This window comes from Labrus bergylta, chromosome 1 (genome assembly GCF_963930695.1).
Source record: "Labrus bergylta chromosome 1, fLabBer1.1, whole genome shotgun sequence".
NCBI classification, from domain to species: Eukaryota; Metazoa; Chordata; class Actinopteri; order Labriformes; family Labridae; genus Labrus; species Labrus bergylta.
In genome coordinates, this window is record NC_089195.1 from 18,811,238 (window position 1) to 18,829,900 (window position 18,663).

The 18,663-nt window shown below is 40.9% G+C and overlaps 1 protein-coding gene across 5 annotated transcripts in view; it reads left to right on the forward strand.

Annotated features, from left to right (window-relative positions):
* Positions 1 to 18,663, forward strand: part of LOC109991823 (bromodomain-containing protein 4) — a 29,903-nt gene that overhangs the window by 5,621 nt on the left and 5,619 nt on the right. For 4 of the 5 annotated variants that reach the window (XM_065955684.1, XM_065955694.1, XM_029279209.2 and 1 more), the window contains 20 exons: positions 597 to 837; positions 929 to 1,021; positions 2,016 to 2,153; positions 2,235 to 2,367; positions 3,395 to 3,765; positions 3,842 to 4,216; positions 4,970 to 5,098; positions 5,692 to 5,913; positions 6,094 to 6,335; positions 6,420 to 6,520; positions 6,608 to 6,865; positions 6,964 to 7,062; positions 7,265 to 7,654; positions 8,607 to 9,212; positions 10,579 to 10,679; positions 11,077 to 11,197; positions 11,465 to 11,598; positions 11,711 to 11,901; positions 12,274 to 12,499; positions 14,393 to 18,167. In XM_065955684.1, the coding sequence (XP_065811756.1) occupies positions 709 to 837; positions 929 to 1,021; positions 2,016 to 2,153; positions 2,235 to 2,367; positions 3,395 to 3,765; positions 3,842 to 4,216; positions 4,970 to 5,098; positions 5,692 to 5,913; positions 6,094 to 6,335; positions 6,420 to 6,520; positions 6,608 to 6,865; positions 6,964 to 7,062; positions 7,265 to 7,654; positions 8,607 to 9,212; positions 10,579 to 10,679; positions 11,077 to 11,197; positions 11,465 to 11,598; positions 11,711 to 11,901; positions 12,274 to 12,499; positions 14,393 to 14,458 (4,125 nt within the window). In that variant the 5' untranslated portion in view covers positions 597 to 708 and the 3' untranslated portion in view covers positions 14,459 to 18,167. The remainder of the gene's footprint in view (positions 1 to 596; positions 838 to 928; positions 1,022 to 2,015; positions 2,154 to 2,234; positions 2,368 to 3,394; positions 3,766 to 3,841; positions 4,217 to 4,969; positions 5,099 to 5,691; positions 5,914 to 6,093; positions 6,336 to 6,419; positions 6,521 to 6,607; positions 6,866 to 6,963; positions 7,063 to 7,264; positions 7,655 to 8,606; positions 9,213 to 10,578; positions 10,680 to 11,076; positions 11,198 to 11,464; positions 11,599 to 11,710; positions 11,902 to 12,273; positions 12,500 to 14,392; positions 18,168 to 18,663) is intronic. The other variant, XM_020644231.3, reaches the window with a different exon arrangement.

The following is an 18,663-nucleotide window of genomic DNA, read 5'->3' on the forward strand; positions in this document are numbered from 1 at the left end:
ATCATTCATTTGTTTAATAAAAAAATAAAGCAATTACAGTCTAACTTGCATCAACATAGCAGTCCTGCTGAGTTATATAACTGGCTGGCAATTGAATCCAGTGATTTGATGTTCATTTGTACTTGATGATTGAAAAGCATACTACATGCATGCAAATTAGTCGCTTTGGCCAACTTGTGCAATTCATGTTGATTCGTGGAGGTTTTTTTTGTGGGGGTGTATGAGTGACAGACAAATACATATTTCTGTCAAATGATCACGTGAGCGAGTGAACTGCATTCACGACAAACATTTTTTACTCAACTGTCGGGACCTGTTACAAAGACGCAACATAAGATGTCTGGTTTGCATGGTTTCGATGCTGAGGATGAAACAGTGTTGTTCTTGAAAAAGGAAACATTTTCTTGATATATGATTGCCTCTGAAGCAGAGGCTTTTTGGTGACACTGACAGTGAAAATGACTTGAACTGACCCGATGGGAGAGTCGGCTGGTTTCAGAGTTGAGGTGTGATACTGAGACTGGCTGAGATTTGTTTTCAGAGAAAGTTTGTTTCACAACAGAAGTGCTAAAAGCATTTGTTAATTTTCCTTCTAGAGAGTCGAGTAAGGAGAGTAATGGCCTGAGGGGGGCTCCCCCAGTCCCACCTGCCCCTGCCAGGTCCAATCTGCCCAACCTGTCGGCTCAGCAACTGAAACCCCGCTTTGCTATGGGAGACGGACTGGAGGCAGGCAGCAGCCAGAACCCTCCCTCTGCCCCACCCCCTCTCTCTTTCAACCCGCCACCCCCCGAAACATGGAACCCCTCCAGACCCAAACGACAGACCAACCAGCTACAGGTACGCACATATCTGTTTCACTCACTTTTCACTGTGCTGGGTGTTAAGACTTTAAATTGATTGAATTTTGTATTTTTTTGCTCATTTTCAGTTCCTGCTCAAAGAGGTGTTGAAGACATTATGGAAACACAACTTCGCATGGCCCTTCCAGAGTCCTGTAGATGCCATCAAACTCGGTTTACCTGTGAGTCACTGTGTTTAATTTGCCCCTTAATATATTTTATCTTCCATAACACACACAGAAAGCATCTAAAACAGCCACACTTATTTTAATTACTACTCTAGAAGTAGCCACATGTTTAGAGACATGGAATACCTAAATTGGCAGCGGTTACTAGGGAGACATGTTAAGATCAGTTAAACATAAGTATGGGCTGATATTCGCCCTGTTAACAAATATCGCCCCATCCGCAAATGATATGCCATGCACCAATTTCAGTGGTTGATATTTATCTGTTGTGTTGCATCAATTTAATGTTGACAAGCTAGTACCTAAACTAACTGCTGAGGTTTTTTTTTTTATTGAACAGAAGAAGTCACCTGTTGGACAAAGATTTGATTTCAGTAAAGCTGACATTAAGAGTGAAGTGACATACAGATCAGGCCCTCCAAACTCACATTATACAGTATGATCAATATTATACTTTGCATACGTATGTACCTCGATCTTATCAATCAATTAAAAATGTTTTATTTATTTTTATTTTACCTTTTTTTATTCTTGAGAAATCATTGAGGGCAAGCCTTTACAATGACGTCAAGAGTACAATTAAAATGAATAAGAGACAAAAAAAAGACCAAAAACAACGAAGAAAAAATACATAGATTATAAGACCAGAAGAATAAGCAGTAAGCATGCAACTACAGTTAATAACATTTACACTCACGAGTACAGTGAATTGTGATCAAGTTTTTAAATTGACCTGGTGTATCTTTGGTAATAAAGTTAGGAAACACAATTGACCCTAAGCTCACATTTAAAGCAGTGTGAGAGTTCTCCTCAGACAGAGCAGAGAAAATGTGAACATGGACACACACAATTGTACTTACACAGTACTAAATACAATAGTGAAGAGGTTAAAAAGATGCCTCAACATATAAACAGGACTTTACCTCAATTACTTCACTCGAGATGTTATACTATTTTATCCCTCTACTTGCTCTTTTTCTTTTTTAAGGACTACTATAAGATCATCAAGATCCCAATGGACATGGGCACGATAAAAAAACGTCTGGAGAACAACTACTACTGGAACGCCCAGGAGTGTATCCAAGACTTCAACACAATGTTCACTAACTGCTACATCTACAACAAGGTCAGCCGCTGCTCACGTGTCATCATGTGCCTCATCTGTAAAAAGACATCGTCTAAACATGTGCTTCTGTTGTGATTTCAGCCTGGGGACGACATTGTCCTGATGGCCAAGACATTGGAAAAGGTCTTTCTTCATAAGATCACAGAGATGCCGCAGGAGGAGAAGGAGATCGCTGTGGTCACCAAGGGACGCCGAGGGGGCAGACGGGAGACATGTACGTGTTTGTGATGTAATACAAGCTTCAAAATATCAACATTTGACAGTTTGTTCCTTTCAGTAGTGACAACGTGAAGGAGGTTGGGATTGGGTTTGTGTGTATTATTGGTATTTTCAATATAACGATGCATCAGCATGGGTTGCATCTTCAATTTTCTACATTACTGCACATGGCTACGTTTTCATCAATCAAGCAGTCAGATAAATGTCATTACAAATGTCATTACATTGTGAACCAAAAATAAATAAATGATAAACTGGTCCAACTGCAGCCGGCGGTTAACCAGTATCAATACCGGAACCGATACAAGATTCTGCCACGAGATGCATTTTTGCCATACCGTCATCCTCGGTTTAAACACACACGTTTGGTTGTAGCGCACACACACACAATACAACACGGATTGCTAAAAACTACGAGCTACAGTGGTGGGATTATAAAAGTAGCATTAAATGGTGATTCGTTAAATACAACGGCTCAGACTGAAACACCAGGCCCTTCTGTATGTCTAGCTGAGACTGAGAGCACAGCCAGCCGCTAACTGATCACAGGGCACCGCCTCCTCATCATGTCAGATCGAGTATGAGTGTTTATAATGAAAGTGAATTATTGGAGTCCTCCCCTCTCCCAAGTTGCAGCAAATAACAGCAACATTAAGTGGTTGTGTTCTCTCGCAGTGCATCTCTTTCAGTCTATTTGGGGCTTCTACAGGATATGTGCTGTAATGGATTTAAATCTTCATCACAGTATTTGTAAGCGTAATGAGTGTTATAACTGATGACTCACTTGTCCTCTGGTGTTTAATGTAGCCTGCTCATGCAGTTGTTGTTGATTTTTTTTTAAGGTAAACTTCTGCTGACAAAAATATTGAATGTAGAAATGTATTCTGTGTCCTGGCCACAGTTGCACTGTCACTTAGTAAGACACAATATGAAAGTTAACTTCAATTTGACTCATTGGGGGAGGCAAACATCTGTGATTGAACTGGTGTGAATTTTTTCTTTTTTTTTCCCCCTCCTAACAGCTCTGATATCCAAGTCTGATTCAGGACAAGACTCATCCTCCCCCTCCACCACCCCCCATACAAGAGGCTTCTCTTCCCCTTCTACGACCCCACAGACCCGCGTCGTGCCCGCTGCCCAAGCCCCTCCCCCCCTGACCCTGCCTCCAGTCCTGCCCCTGGCCCAACCTCTGACACAGCCTCTGATCCAGCCTCAGCCCCCACGTGTGCCTCCTACACCCGCCGCCCATGCACCGCATCTGGGACCCTCTTTTCCCCTCTCAACTCCTGACGTCCTAGCACAGGGAATAACGTCTGTTCTCTCTTCGGCCTTGAAAAACCAAGGTCTCCATCAGGCGGCCCCGTTGCTGCAGAGCTCCCCCGCACTTGTTAAGGTAAGTAGAAGTCAGCAGCCATTTTTATGAACCACAATTTGATTTATCCATAACATCTGATCCCTGCCTGTTCAAGCATCAAAGGAAGAGCCAGAAGAGGAAAGCTGACACCACCACACCCACAGCCAACGACCAGCTCAGTGAATCATCTCCTGTCTCTGCTGAGACTCGGCCACGTCGAGAAAGCATTCGCCCACCCAAGCAACCCAAAAAAGAAACGTCGCAGCCAGACTCCCAGCACCACCTGGGAGGAGTTTTAGAGACCGGGGGGACTGTGACGCAGAAGCGACAGGACCAGATACGTTCCTGTGGACGCCTCGTCAAAGAGATGCTATCCAAGAAGCACGTAGGATATGCCTGGCCCTTTTACAAGCCTGTAGATGTTAAAGCTTTAGGTCTCCACGACTACCATGACATCATCAAACACCCAATGGACCTCAGCACCATCAAGGTGATTTTATTAGGTTTAATGAGAACAAGTGATAAATTGTTAGGTTTTTTTCATCAAACATCACCTTTACATAGACAAGAACTTCAAAATGTGTATTTATCCAGGCTCTGCATTTCTATTGCAGATATAAATTTAAAGCACCTTTCCATTCTGCTCATACAAATGATCATATGTATTAAAAAAAAATCCCAAAATAAAAATTGCGTTGTTTAAATAACTTCTGAAGTGTCAAAGAAGTATTTGGTTTATGTTTCTACACTTTCTTCATGGAATATCTTAAGTTCTGATGTTTAAGCAGAATTTGATGAAAAACATGTCAGTATTTTTTGCAGTTTTTTAAATTGATGACAGTTTCAGTGCTGTCATCTGTTATTATGGTTTATTAACTTGTATAACTTTTCAGTTTTGTTTGTACAGATTCATAGAATATTAAACATTTGATAACACCACATTAACTGATTTCACAATAAGCAGAAAATGCCAACGTAGGTACTAGTGCTTTATTTTCTCAGAGTTCAAAGGGTTAAATATTTGTGTTCATATGAATAAAAAGCATCCTGCTTGCTTTACTAGATACACTTTAGAGGGAACAACGGTATTTCATATCTTGAGATCTTTAATATTTGAGTTTAAAAACCACTATCCTTTCTACACAACTTTGTGTTAGATTACATCAAAGGATGAAAAGTGTTTCAATGCTGAAAGAATGGGAAAGTTTTAATCACAACAGTGTTTTTCTTCTGTCTCCTTCAGAAAAAGTTGGACAGCCGACAGTACAGAGACGCTCAAGAATTTGCTGCAGATGTCCGGTTGATGTTCTCAAACTGTTACAAGTACAATCCCCCTGACCATGATGTGGTCGGCATGGCACGCAAATTACAGGTAATCAAACACATCGTATAGATTAACACATCCATGTATAGAAGACTGTATGACCAGGACTGAATACATGTACTATGGTACCCAGTAGAGCCCGATCGATACATTGGCCAGCCGATAAAATCGGCCAATATGCATCTAGTGACTATCGGAATTGTCTTATTTTTCAGCAGATATGCACCGATATTACTCGATTTATTTACCAGTTAAATAGCATTTCATATGACTAGCGTTGAATTATAGTAGCACTTCTGTTTCTGGCTGTCACCAGCAGAGTGTGCTATATGGATTACAACTAGCATTCAAACTCTCAACTGGCATGCACATGCCCAGTTACTTTCCAGTTGAGTGACCATGTTGTCTATGTTATGATGTATTTCATCCACAAGTGTTTGATAAAGATATCGGCTGATAAATCGGTATCTGATTTTTTTTCTCTCCAATATCGATATCGTAATCAGCCCAAAAAATGTCGGCCTGGCCTAGTGCCCAGGGAACGATGAACGTTGAGATAAGAGTAATGTCAAATAATTGCACTTGTCCTGCCACTGTTCAAGTTGAGCTCACTGTTGTCCTGCTATGCTTCTTTCCAACAGGACGTGTTTGAGATGCGTTTTGCCAAAATGCCCGATGAGCCAGAGGAGCTCGTCCCTGTTCCCACCCCGTCAACGGCCCTCCACCCTGCCCCCTCCACTCGACAAGTCCCGCCTCCTTCTGCCGTCTTTGAGGACGAAAGCTCCACTTCCTCTGAATCGGAGTCCTCGGGGGGAGACTCGGAGCATGAAAGGCAACAGCGATTGGCGGAGTTACAGGAACAGGTTAGAGGATGGAAAATGAAGGGGGAGGGAGGCTAATGAGACACGACAGGTGGGTGGGCCATGCAGAGCAGCTTTACCGACTGTGGGTGAACGCTGAAGCTCCAAGAAACAAATTTGCATGCTACTATCTCTTTGTCCCATAAGATCACAACGCTGACTGTGTGTGTTTGTGTCCTTTAGCTTAAAGCCGTTCATGAGCAGCTGGCAGCTCTTTCCCAACCTCCAGTCAGTAAGCCCAAGAAGAAAGAGAGGGAGAAGAAGGAGAAGGAGAAGGAGAAGGAGAAGAAGAAAGAAAAGTACAAGAAGAAGAGTGGACCAGAGGAGCCTGTGGAGAGCCCTCCCCATGTGACTATTCAGACTTGTAAGAAAAACAAGAGCAGCAAGGAGCCAATAGTTACAAAGAAGGAAAGGAAAAAGCCTGGGTGGGTATTCCAGAAGTAGAAAGATAAGTGATGTTACTGTATCCACGTTATCAGGAGTTAATCTTATTCTTTTGTCATTCTCAGTAAGAAAGAAGGAGTTAAAAACAGCCGCCCAGCTGTGGCCCTTCCACCCGGGCCGACCCCTCTGGTCCCTTCGGCCGCTCTTGAAGCAGAGGATGACGTGGGTACGTGTGTTATAGAGATGCTAACATAACGGTTTATGTCCTAAACAAGGGCCCAGTATTAACCTGCTGTCATTCTTCCCTCTGCAGATGTGTTTGGGGCGGGATCCGCTGAAAGGGGCAAGCCGATGTCGTATGAGGAGAAGCGCCAGCTGAGCCTGGATATCAACAAGCTGCCCGGTGACAAGCTGGGCCGCGTTGTGCACATAATCCAGACACGAGAGCCATCACTGAAGAACTCCAACCCAGACGAGATAGAGATCGACTTTGAGACCCTGAAGCCCTCCACGCTGAGAGAGCTGGAGAAATACGTCTCCAGCTGCCTCAAGAAGAAGAAGAAGCTGTCAGGTAGGCTGTTTGGGTCACAGTTAATTAACTTTCACTCTAAAACCTTTTTTTTTTTTTTTCTCAGTGTTAATTTTCTGATTGTTGTGTGTTTTGTTGAGCAGAGAAGCCTTCGGAAATGTCAAACATGACAAAAGTGAAGACCGAGACATCATCTTCTGGCAGCAGCGACTCCTCTGATAGTGAAGACTCTGAGAATGGTAACAGTCATACTAATCATTAGATCATTAGACTCTGGTAATGGTAACCAATGTTTTTTTTAAATTTTATTTAAGAACTACTACCTGTGATTCCTTCATATGTGTTACATTACACACATCATAGTCTTCATTGAAAGGCTTTATCAGCAGGAAAGTTATACTGTACAACAATATTTAACTCAAACATGTCTTTGTCTTGCAGGGCTGGTTCCCAAGCAGCAGAAGAAGAACTCAATTAACAGAGATGCAAAGAGACCGCTACTCCAGGAGCTGAGCAGCGGAGTGGCCCCAGTTGTTCCACAGCCTCCCATTCAGCCTCAGGTTGTCCAGGCCAAACCACGATTTGTCCCTCCTCCCCCGGTCACCGTCTCTGGCCCGTCTCTGGACTCCCAGCTGCTGGGCTCTGGATTCGATCCCCTAGCTCACTTCATGAATCCTCACCTGGCGCAGTCCAACTCGGAGCCAAATCCGAACATTACTCCTGCCGGTGCCCCAGTCCCATCCCGCCCCCTCAACGCAAACACACCCACTGGCCAGACACCCACTGAGACGCACCCTTTCCTCAACCAACACCCCATCATACCTTCACCAGGTGTGTACACTGCAATAACACAACTCCTCTTTTTTTGTATTTTTTTAGACCTGGCAATGGATGATACTCTGAAAAATAATTTGGCGTTTCCCAGGGATCTCCCAATCCGATCTTTAAAAATGGAGACGGGTAAATCAGTTTATCTCACAGGTAGTGGATAAATTAGCAATATTGAGCCCTGTTCAGTTCATATTTAACATCAGCTAGGGCTGCAATATTATCATTTATATTATTTTTCATCAATATTGAAATCCCAAATATCAATCATACATTTGACATGCTCTTTAAAACAAATTATAAGGACTTATTATGAAGCAGACCAGTGTCACTCACTGTTTAGTCATGCAATTGTTGGCTGCAGTTGTTCATTCATGGCATTTCAGTCCCTATGCAACAGCTCATCCAAAGCCCTGCAAGCATAAAAATAGAAAAAACAATTCATGTCATTATGTAATGGGTTCATAACTAATGGAAGCAGCAGAAATAAACACTAAAAAAGCTACAGGTTCTAACAAGAAGACATTCCCTTTAAACAGCAGCTAGGCCAAATGCAGCAAATATTTTGTTTTTTGAAAAAAGTAATAAATTAACAAATTAAAGGATGGATGCTGGATTTGTTTTCTATGTATTATAGAGCTGTTAAAGTGTCAGGTTTATAACTTTAGAGTACCTGAAGTGTTCACTGTGCAGCTGTACTATCAAGGAAAACAGAAGTATTGGAGCTGGACTCATCACCAGCAGATAACTATTAAAAATACCTCAAATTTAGATTGGGGTGAAATATCTGGATACTCTATGCACCTCAGTCAATCTTTTGGATCTACTGATTTATCATTCTTTTGAATTAATTTATTGTTTTGGTCTGTAAAATGTCCAAATACTGAGTATTTAAATTATTTTGTTTATTTTTTTCGGATCATTTCTCATCCTCTTCTTCTTGTATCGTTTGCAGCGATCCACAATGCTCTTCCCCCACAACCCTCAAGACCTAGCCACCGAGCAGCCCCACTCCCTCCTAAAACCCCCCAGCCTGCCCCATCATCGCTCCCCTCCCTGCCTCCATCGTCCTCACCTCAGCTTCAGCCCTCGCTTCCACTTTCCCTGCCCCAGCCCGTTCCCCGACCCCGCGTCCCTTCACCCCCATCCCACGGCATCTTGGGCACCCTCTCGGCACAACCGCCCCAAGCCCTGCTGGAGGATGACGATGAGCCGACGCCCCCCAGCTCTGAAAACACGCCCCTCAGTCAGGTTCACACCTTCCTGCAGTCGCTCCAGGTTCGACCTCCTGCGCAGACGCTACACACGCTCACTCATTCGCCCGTGCAGGGCGCCTCTCAGCTCATGCAGTCAATAAACGCACAGTCTGTGACCACATCGAACCCCACCCTGACACAAAGACACAGCTCGAGCCACGCACATATGCGACAGCCCTTCCCACATATGAACACGTCAACGCCACAGCAGCAGAAGGGGGTCGCCCTGCAGCAGAAGGTGCATCAGATGCAGCAAATTCAACAACATCTTTCGCCACGCATCAAAGCGGAGCCTTTTGTAGCCGGTAAGATATATAAGTCATCAAGATGTGATTTCTAAAAATGTAGATCTAAACCCCCAAGATGTTCTTAGGGAAAAGATGAACGTACTTGTTCTTCTAACTCGTCTCTTATTTAAAGTAAACACTGCTGTTAGGGATGGAGACCAAATAAAGTACACAACGACAAAGAGTCACAACATTTTCAAAACCAAACCAACATTTAAAGTATATCAACAGCAGCAGAAATAATTCAGATATAAAATCTCCTATGTTTCACACACTAACTAATCCTTGACTTCAATAAAGGTAGAGACCTTGTCAGTTTCTATGCTCCTTATATCTGGAACAAACTCCCAGAAAACTGCAGGTGTGCTGAAACTCTCAGCTCTTTTAAATCGAGGTTAAAGACACACCTGTTTACAGCTGCCTTTCATTAAACAATTTTAATAAGATTTTAAACTTTAACTCTGCACTGTAACTTTTAACTCTTTTTATATTTTTACTTTATTTATTTCAATTAATTTCATTTGAGTTATTTTTATTTGAACATATTTTCAGATTTAATAATTTCAGTGATTTTTAAATTTTCTATTTTAATGTTTCTTTTCTTTCCTCTGTCATGATGCTTTTGATGTTTTGTGTGAAGCACTTTGAATTGCCTTGTTGTTGAAATTTGCTATATAAATAAACTTGCCTTGCCTTGTTCGGAGGCAGAATGGTGTGGCAAAGTTGATCCGCCCCTGAGGCAGCATCGAAGGAAGTAACAGGCAGGGAGACATTGGCAATGTATAATGTTGGAGACAGGTGGGAAGGGTATAACAATGCTGTGTGTCTGTGTGTGTGTGTATGTGTGTCTGTGTGAAGATACACATCGTGCCTCTTGCGCTTCCACAATGCCAAAACATAATCCAAAACCACTCAATAAGACACCAGTATTGTGCATATGACACAATCTATAACAACATAAGCATAATAATGGCAGAACTTTGTTTTGGTGCTGCTTTGGAATATCAATCTAAAGAGGACTCAGGTGACATGTATTGAATCATACCAGTGTCTCACCATGTGTCGTGGAGAATGCCAGTTTTTCTCTCGTAAAACATTCTACCTGCAAAAGGTGGATGCAGCCAAAGATGCTTTATCTTGTGCCTCTTGCTAATTAGCTGGCCCTTTAAAATATTAAAGAACTTACAACTTTTAACAATAATCTGACAGAAGCAATGTTCCTCTTGTGATACTTCACTTCAGCATTCAGAATATTTGTTCACACAATGTGCTGTTTTGTATAGGTTTCTGCACATTAAGTTACATTTCCCATGGAAATAGTTCATGATATGTAGCATTTCTGCAGTAAGATAGTTGATTGTATCGTTTGTCTCCTGTGTTTAAGGTGGCCTGCGTGAAAGCCCTTCTCCCCTGATGATGCATTCTCCACAGATGCCTCAGTTCCACACAATGGGACAGCAGTCACCCTCACAAACAAAGAAACATGTAAGTGAGACACCTCTTCATTTGTGTTTGAGTGTCCTGACTGCACACGCCAGCACAGAAGTTGTAGTCATCTGGGGGTTTAGGCGAAATGGGTTCAAACAAAAGTCGTCATTTATAATGCTGAAATACATCTGACAGAGTTTCTATTTGAAGTCTAGGTTTTTGTTGTTTTATTTAGATTTATTTGAGGGCTTTTTGTGCCTTTATGGAAAAGACAGGTTAGTGGATAGTGGGAATCAGGGAGAGAGAGAGAGAGAGAGAGTGGGGAATGACATGCTAGAAACGAGCCACAGGTCGGATTCAAACCCGGGAATGCACTTTGAGGACCACAGAGCATAAGGCGCAAAACTAACCACTCTGCCACCTTTATCCAAATGTTCTGTGTGTCTCTCTGTAGGAGCAGAGATCCAACCTTGTCGGGGTCAAAGAAGAGAAACCTTCCCATTCGCCTGTTCTACCCCCCTCGCCCTTCAGCCCTGTCATGCGTCAAGACACACACAAACCTGACCACAAACACAGTAAGTGAGAAATGTTTACGTAGAAAACAATGACTCGTATCTGAAGCTTAAGAAGGTAACATTTAAGAAGCTTTTTGCCTGCATTTTAGCATCCAATGTTGAGCAGAATCAAGATTTCTCTTCTGTTATTTATGAATGTGATATGTGTGGAAAGGTTACCTGCAGTTTAAGATTTGCATAGATCTACAGCTGCTTTACAGAATGACACTTTTATTTAGGGTTAGGGTTAGTTTCCATGTGTTGTTGACCCCATTTCCCTCTCCTCAGGATTAGACTCAAAGTCGTTGGATAACTCTCGAGCTGGTTCCCGCCTCACAGACTCCCCAGTAACGCCTTGCCCTCAGCAAGACATCAAAATCAAACAAGAGCCCAAAACTCCTGTTGCTGCCAAGAAGACACAGGTATGTTAGATGAGACACTCTGTTTTCAATCTGTTTTCAGCCACATCACTCAGAAAATTCCCCAATCAGATCGGACATTTTTTCACACCATTCTTTCCCTGTTCTCTCCCAGGATGTGAAGTTGAAGAACATAGGCTCCTGGGCGAGCCTGGCTCAGAAGCCTCAGTCCACGCCAGCCTCCTCTGTGCGCTCCTCCAGTGACAGTTTTGAACAGTTCAGACGAGCCGCCAAGGAGAAGGAGGAGAGAGAGAGACAGCTGAAAGCACAGGCTGAGCAGGCCAGGAGAGAGCAAGGGAAGCTACGGTATGGGAGAGAGAGAAAAAGTGAAACAGTCATGAGTTACCAGTTTTTCAGGATGCAAAACTAGACTTGAAATAGAACGACGCAGACGAACAGCAGTCCACAATACAACGCTATCATGAGAGTTTTTAGCCTTTATAGCCAAAGAATCACAATATCAACAAAAGAACAGAGAAGAACATACTGGTGTACAGAAAACATAATGAAGCAGTTTAATTGATTTAATGGAGATTGCAACCTTCGCGTGCGCATATGAATCTATGAAATAATAATACTGGTAGAGGTCTAATAAATCTGGCATTAGTTGGGATATATTGGAAGATTTAACAGGCCAACTCCATCCGGGCTATTAAGTATTTTTTATTTTTTTTGCAGCCGTGACGATGATGACACCATGGAGCAGGCTCGTCGGGTGCAAGAAGATACCCGCCGTCGCCAGGAGCAGCAGTCACCACTGGCTCCCACACCTCCAGCTTCTACCCCACCTACTCACTCTCCACAGGCTCCGCCCCCTCCGCAACAAGCTCCGACTCCGCCCTCCTCAGCCGACCAGAGGGAGATGGCACGTCGTCGCGAGCAGGAGAGGCGCAGGAGAGAGGCGGTATGCATGAGAATAAAAACAACAATACCAAAACTCTGCTCTTTTTTGCTACTGATGTTGGTGCTGATCACCATGGGTGTCATAGCGGGGAGGAGAGGGGAGAAAGGGGGTCTCTTATCGGGCCCGAAATAGAAACATAGATGTTGTTTGGATTTGTTTCTCTGTAAATCATTACTTTCATATCAAAGGTAAAATAGGCCAAATAAATCAACATGCTTAAAGGTCCCATATTATGTTTTTTCTGGTTTTATATGCCCTTTAGTGTGTTTTCCAAGTGTCCTGTGCGGCTTCTCCTACGTCCTCCTGTTAGCTGAGCAAGGAGGAGCAGTACATGAAAACAGACACTTTTTTCGGACTTTATCTATTGTGAACGTACAAAAGTAGGTACATAGATTAAATATACGAACCCCAAAAAGGGCATAATATGGGATCTTTAACTCTTTCTTGACTCTTAGAATAAATAAAAATGGACAACCTTTAGATGATTAAAAAGAGGAGTCAGATACCAACAAAAAGCAATTCATTGATCATGTTTAAAGTATGTAGTATGTAACACAAAGTTATAATTAGAGTAGTCACTATACTGGAATTTTTAAACTGATATGATGCAAGTAAAAATCTAACTATAATACGATTCCTCTTTCAATAGCTTGAACCAAAAATAATAATACATTTTATTTATAGTGCTTTTAAGGAACTCAAAGACACTGTACAATAGTTCAATAGAAGTTCTGGGCACGCAATGTTGTTGTTTCAAGTATAGAATTTCAAGTAAACTCCTGCACACTGCATACATACATTGGCAACATTTCGGTACCAAAACATTGACGATGCCTTTGTTCAATTTAAACAGTATCAAGGGGTTTTACCTGGAATTTTTCCCGTGGGCTCATTCTTCTCTCACGCATGTGAATTAGACGTCGATTTTAAAGCCAAGCTGCAACTTTTTGACCAAATCTTTAATCAGAATAAAGAGAGATTGTTTCTTGTAAAAATGGTTGGTAACAAAAAGAGTTGAAGGATTAACATTTTGACGACCTTAACTAAAAGCTTTTAAATATAATGGAGGTGAGGTTATAGCAATAGTTGGCTGAAGATGTGGTGGAGAGGCCCGATGTGATGTATTATTGTGTGGCACCGAAATCCTGTCAACGCTGCTGCCGATCACTCTCATATTCTGAGTTGCAAAAGGGTTTGAAAATGTACCGATGGCATTTGCAAAATTCAATCAGGATGAGAAAGTAGTCTAGTTGGTGTATCTTTAAAATAAGTTTTTGAGGAATGGATCCTTAAACAGAGAGAAAGAGGAGGTAAAACGGCTTGTTTAAAGGCTTTATATGCGATTTTTTGATCCAGCAGATGTCGCCCTTGAGCACCAGCATAAAAACCAAAACAACTTACGGTGCATTGTTGTGTTAGCATGCTAATGCTAGAGATCTTTATTATGCTCCTATCTTCAAACTGCATGTAAATTTGCCCGAATTGAGCGTGATCTAGAAACACAGTTAAGCAGTGAGTACAGTATGTTATTCTTCTTTTCTCTAGTCCCTCAATTAAACAACTTTTATTCGCGAGGGGAGGAGCCAGCTGCCGTCCCGGCGATGTAAACAAACTGAAAATATGACTGAAAACATCACAGACAGTGGGACACGGGTGTTACACCCATTGTAGACAGTCATTACTCACAGAGTTATTTTAAGAGGATATACTTGATTTCTATTACATTTAAGTGTGAAATCACATATAAAGCCTTTAAGAACTGAAACCATGCAGAGTTACTCGAGTGAAGTGAGTGCCAGAATAAGACACATCGTAGTGAAGGAAATGATCACAATACAAACAAGCTTTTTAACAACAGTCTTTAATTCTATTTCTCTGTTTTCCTCTCTGCAGATGGACACCATTGATATAAACTTTCAGAGTGACCTGATGGCCATCTTTGAAGAAAACCTGTTCTGATCAGGGAAATGCAGACGGTGGGAGTGAGAGAAGGATCTTTGGACACACATTTACAAACATGCATATAAAACCACAAAGCTCTGAAACACAGTCACTGCTCTCATACACACACACACACACACACACACACACACACACACACACACACACACACACTCATGTAAACACAGACTTGGTAGTAGCTGTCCCTTTCTCTCAGTAGTTGAAACAGCTGGCTTGTGTCATGTGAATGAGAGGTGAGGGAAGTGACATTGAAATAAGCAACCCTCTTTCTCCAATGTCGGATACGTTTTGGTGTCTGGCTTGGTGTTCATGGTTGTTGGACAGTGAAATCATCAGATAGTCAGCTCCCTCAAGGAAACATACAAGAAAAGCCGAATAAAACAGAGGGGACAGAACTTTTACATAGAAAATTAATTGTTTAATTTAAGGAAATCTATGAAACCTTGTTCTTTAAATTTGTGAGTGGAGAGAAGGAGGTGGAGAAAGGAACAGGCGAACAAATTTACAAACAGACATCACTGTTTTACTCTTTTTTCCTAATCTCTTTTTATTTTTGGATTTTAACCGATGCTGGTGGGCTCTAGTCTGTCGGGCACCTGAGAGTGGGTTGTTTTTCTCTCAGGACTCAGTGGGAACGCAACACACACGGCCACATACATTTTCTGATCCACCCCTCCTCCCTTCACTTCTCCTCTCTCTCTCTCTCTCTTCAGTCAATAACTGGAGGGATGGAGGCGTCACTGATACTCAAATATTCGATGGAGATTAGGAAGGGGAGCGGTCGTTTAGAACGTCTCAGAGTTCGTCCTTTGCCTTAGCGCTCTGGCCTGTAAACTAACAATCGTACCCAACAAATTATACATATTATATATATGAATAGATACATGAATATATATTATATACGACTTAACGTCAACGCGAAAGAGCATGAGAGAAATTAGGATTTCGGGGGGGAGCAAAGCTCGCCTCTTTGTTCATCTCGGAGCTCTGGTTTTGATTTTGTAGAATTTACTGTAAAGAAGAAGAAAGAACTTTTTTTATAATTCTATCAAGAGGATTGTTTCATCTGTTTTATTCTCTCTCATACCTTTTTTGTTTCTGTTTATTTCTTCTCGACTCTATGCCAAAACCAATCTATTGAGTGCTGAAAGTTCATTCACATTTTTTACGTTTTAAGATGCATCTTCTTTTCACTTTATATTAAAGGCTACGTTTTTATCGCTATTTAATTATTCCTTTATCCCCTTTTCAATCTGAAATTATGCAGAAGTTTGCTCTGTGATAGTTTAAAGAAGATCATTACTGTATGTCACTACTCTACTTAAACCCCATCACTATGTGTACAATATCTGCACTTAAATTGTCATTACTTGCATCTTTTTTTTTTAGAAATGTCCTTTCATCATGTACATGTTTTTAGTCTTTCTAAGCGTCTTATCCTTCAAACGGCTTCACTCTGTCATAGGTTCTTGTTTGTCATCTTCCTGTCTTTTATTTTGAAAATCTTTCATCGTCCATGCTAACTCATTTGGGATGTTGTGTGCCATTGTGTTTTTGTGGAAGCAGGACATTCGCCTGATTTTCTTAGGTTGGCCCTGAGATCTGAGTGTTTTCAATTCTTTAATTGCTTTTTTTTTTTTAATGTTACATTTATTTCTTTTCCCCTTTTCATATTTGATTGTTTTGAGGTTTCCCCCCCCCCTTTGCTATTTTACCCAGAACAACCTGTTGGTATGTTGGTGAGTGAGGCATTGAGGTCAATAGATTCATCTTGTTCAGATCATGGAGTACAGCATCTTTTTTTAAGAAAAGTATTAAAAAATAATGTGAAAAAAAATTCTGAAAAACTGTTTCTGGTCGTTTTTGTCTCCTAGATCAGGATGTGTCTACATGCATTGAAGCTAGATCTATATAAGAATCTGTTTTATATCGAAACCTTTTATTTACTTAATGAAGGACTGCTTACTTATCACTTGACAAGCTATCAAACAGCCATGCTGCGTTAATATTTCTGCCATGAGCGGCATAATGAAAGACTGTAGGACTGCATGCCGAGACACATGAAAGCTGTAACTACAATCAGGGTAATTCCCACAAATGAACCCTTTCCAAGTTGAATCATTAGTATTGTTTGTTTTTAATGAACATGATTTTAGTTATTCATTTTCATGTTCAATTAACTCAAACACTAACCTTTAAATAGTACAGGGATTTAAGTTCTCTGATGCTATGGCGGATTTTACAGCAGTTTCGCAATTGTAAAGATATTTTTAGTCAGTCAGCCAGACAAAAAGAAGTCGAGGACAATTGGCAGAGTCTGGGATGGAGACATAACTTCGGAGGAAAATTGTGTTTTTTTACTGTCAGGCATTAGTCAGAATCCCACAGAGCCCCTGACATCACAAAAAGTACAATTAAAAAAATATAGATATATTTTTATTTATATCTCTTATGCCCACAAGTAAATTTTTTCTTCTTGGGGAGAATTCTCCAAACCTCCCTACAAACATTTTTTTTGTACCTTGTCTTATTTTTCACCTCTAGAGTTTTCTGAAGACACTACCAGCTGACAGTTAATGTGTATAGGCAAACAATCGTCTTGATTGTAGGTCAACTCTTCAAGCATTCACATGTTAAAAGAAGCCACAAGTGAAGTCATATCTGGTACCATAAATCTCGACTTTTAAATAAAGAAAAACATGACCATTTAAAATTACAGGGGCCCAGGGTAATTTGTTTTATATGTGGAGAATTTTCAGTCAATTTATACAATATGTCCCTGATAATAGAACCAGAAAAAAAAAATTCTAGTAGTATCTTGTTTTTTTCTAGAGCTGTCATTCTCTTTATTTCTGTTGTTCAATTGTTGAGCCTTCTTTCAGCCAGCAGGGAGCACTATAAAGAAAGAAGAGGTCAGGTAAAATGGGCTCCAACACACTGGTATCTCTTCTGCATACTGTTCTGTAGTATTGTTGAAAGATCAGAAAGAGTTATGCAATTGTTGAATTTGTTTTTACCATATATGTTGTTTTTCTTTTATTATTATTTAATCCATTTATCATTTACTTCATATAGTTACTTTTTCTTTTATTATTATTTAATCCATTTATCATTTACTTCATATATTTACTTTTTCTTTTATTATTATTTAATCCATTTATCATTTACTTCATATAGTTACTTTTTCTTTTATTATCATTTAATCAATTCCTCATTTACTTCATATATTTACTTTTTCTTTTATTATCACTTAATCTTTTTATCATTTCATATGTCATATAGTCACTACGACATTTGGTTTTTTGGCTTTTATATTTCCTGTCAATCCTACGCACAACCACGGTGCCTATGCACCTGTCAGAATAAATGTGCCATACATTGAGCAAAACTACATACGAGCTCATAGGTGTATAGAGTTTCTGCGAATCTGCCTCGTTCGCGGTCTTCAAGCTTAAACCACTTTTGAGACCAAGATCTATTAAAACCTCAAGTGTCTACACTCTCGAGTTTAGACTTTGGTCTTTGTGTTTTGCTTTTACTTTTTACATTTTTATATTTTTACTTTTACTGTTTTGTATTTGCATTTGGAATATAATTTGAATTTTTTAAATAGATTTTCAGAAACTTCTTGAAATCATTTTCTGACTGAAATCACTCACACCCCAAAGACCGGAGTCTCCCTTAAGGACCCTGTGAACCTCGGAAGGTAAGCTTGAGCAGTCACACCACGGCACACTTCTACTGACTTTTACTACACACCTCATACACACCTAGCATCCTAGTGGGGAGAGATTACAGTTATTCCCTCTCCGGGGATGCGAGCCTCCGGGGGGTAATCTAGAGTCCTGTACCAGGGGTTATTCTTGTTAGGCAGATAATCCGAGGGCTATGTGATAATAACAAGTCCTTTCTCCTCCAAAGGGTGTTAGCGGAGTAATTTTACATAGCTCCAGGTACTAGGAAAGAGTAGACTAGCGGCTGGTAGGGAGTGAGCTCTAGGAAAGAGTAGTCTGGTTAACTAATGGGTGGTGAGCTTCCTTTAGCTATAGTAAAGTTATTCACCCCTTTTTGCATGTCCAGGATATGTCACAGTAGACACCATCATTCGTTTGTCTTCAGATGTTCAGGCTCTTTTCAGGGACACGACCGTTTACTGTTTCAACATCATGATGAGCCTATGCACATGAGACTGGTCCATATAG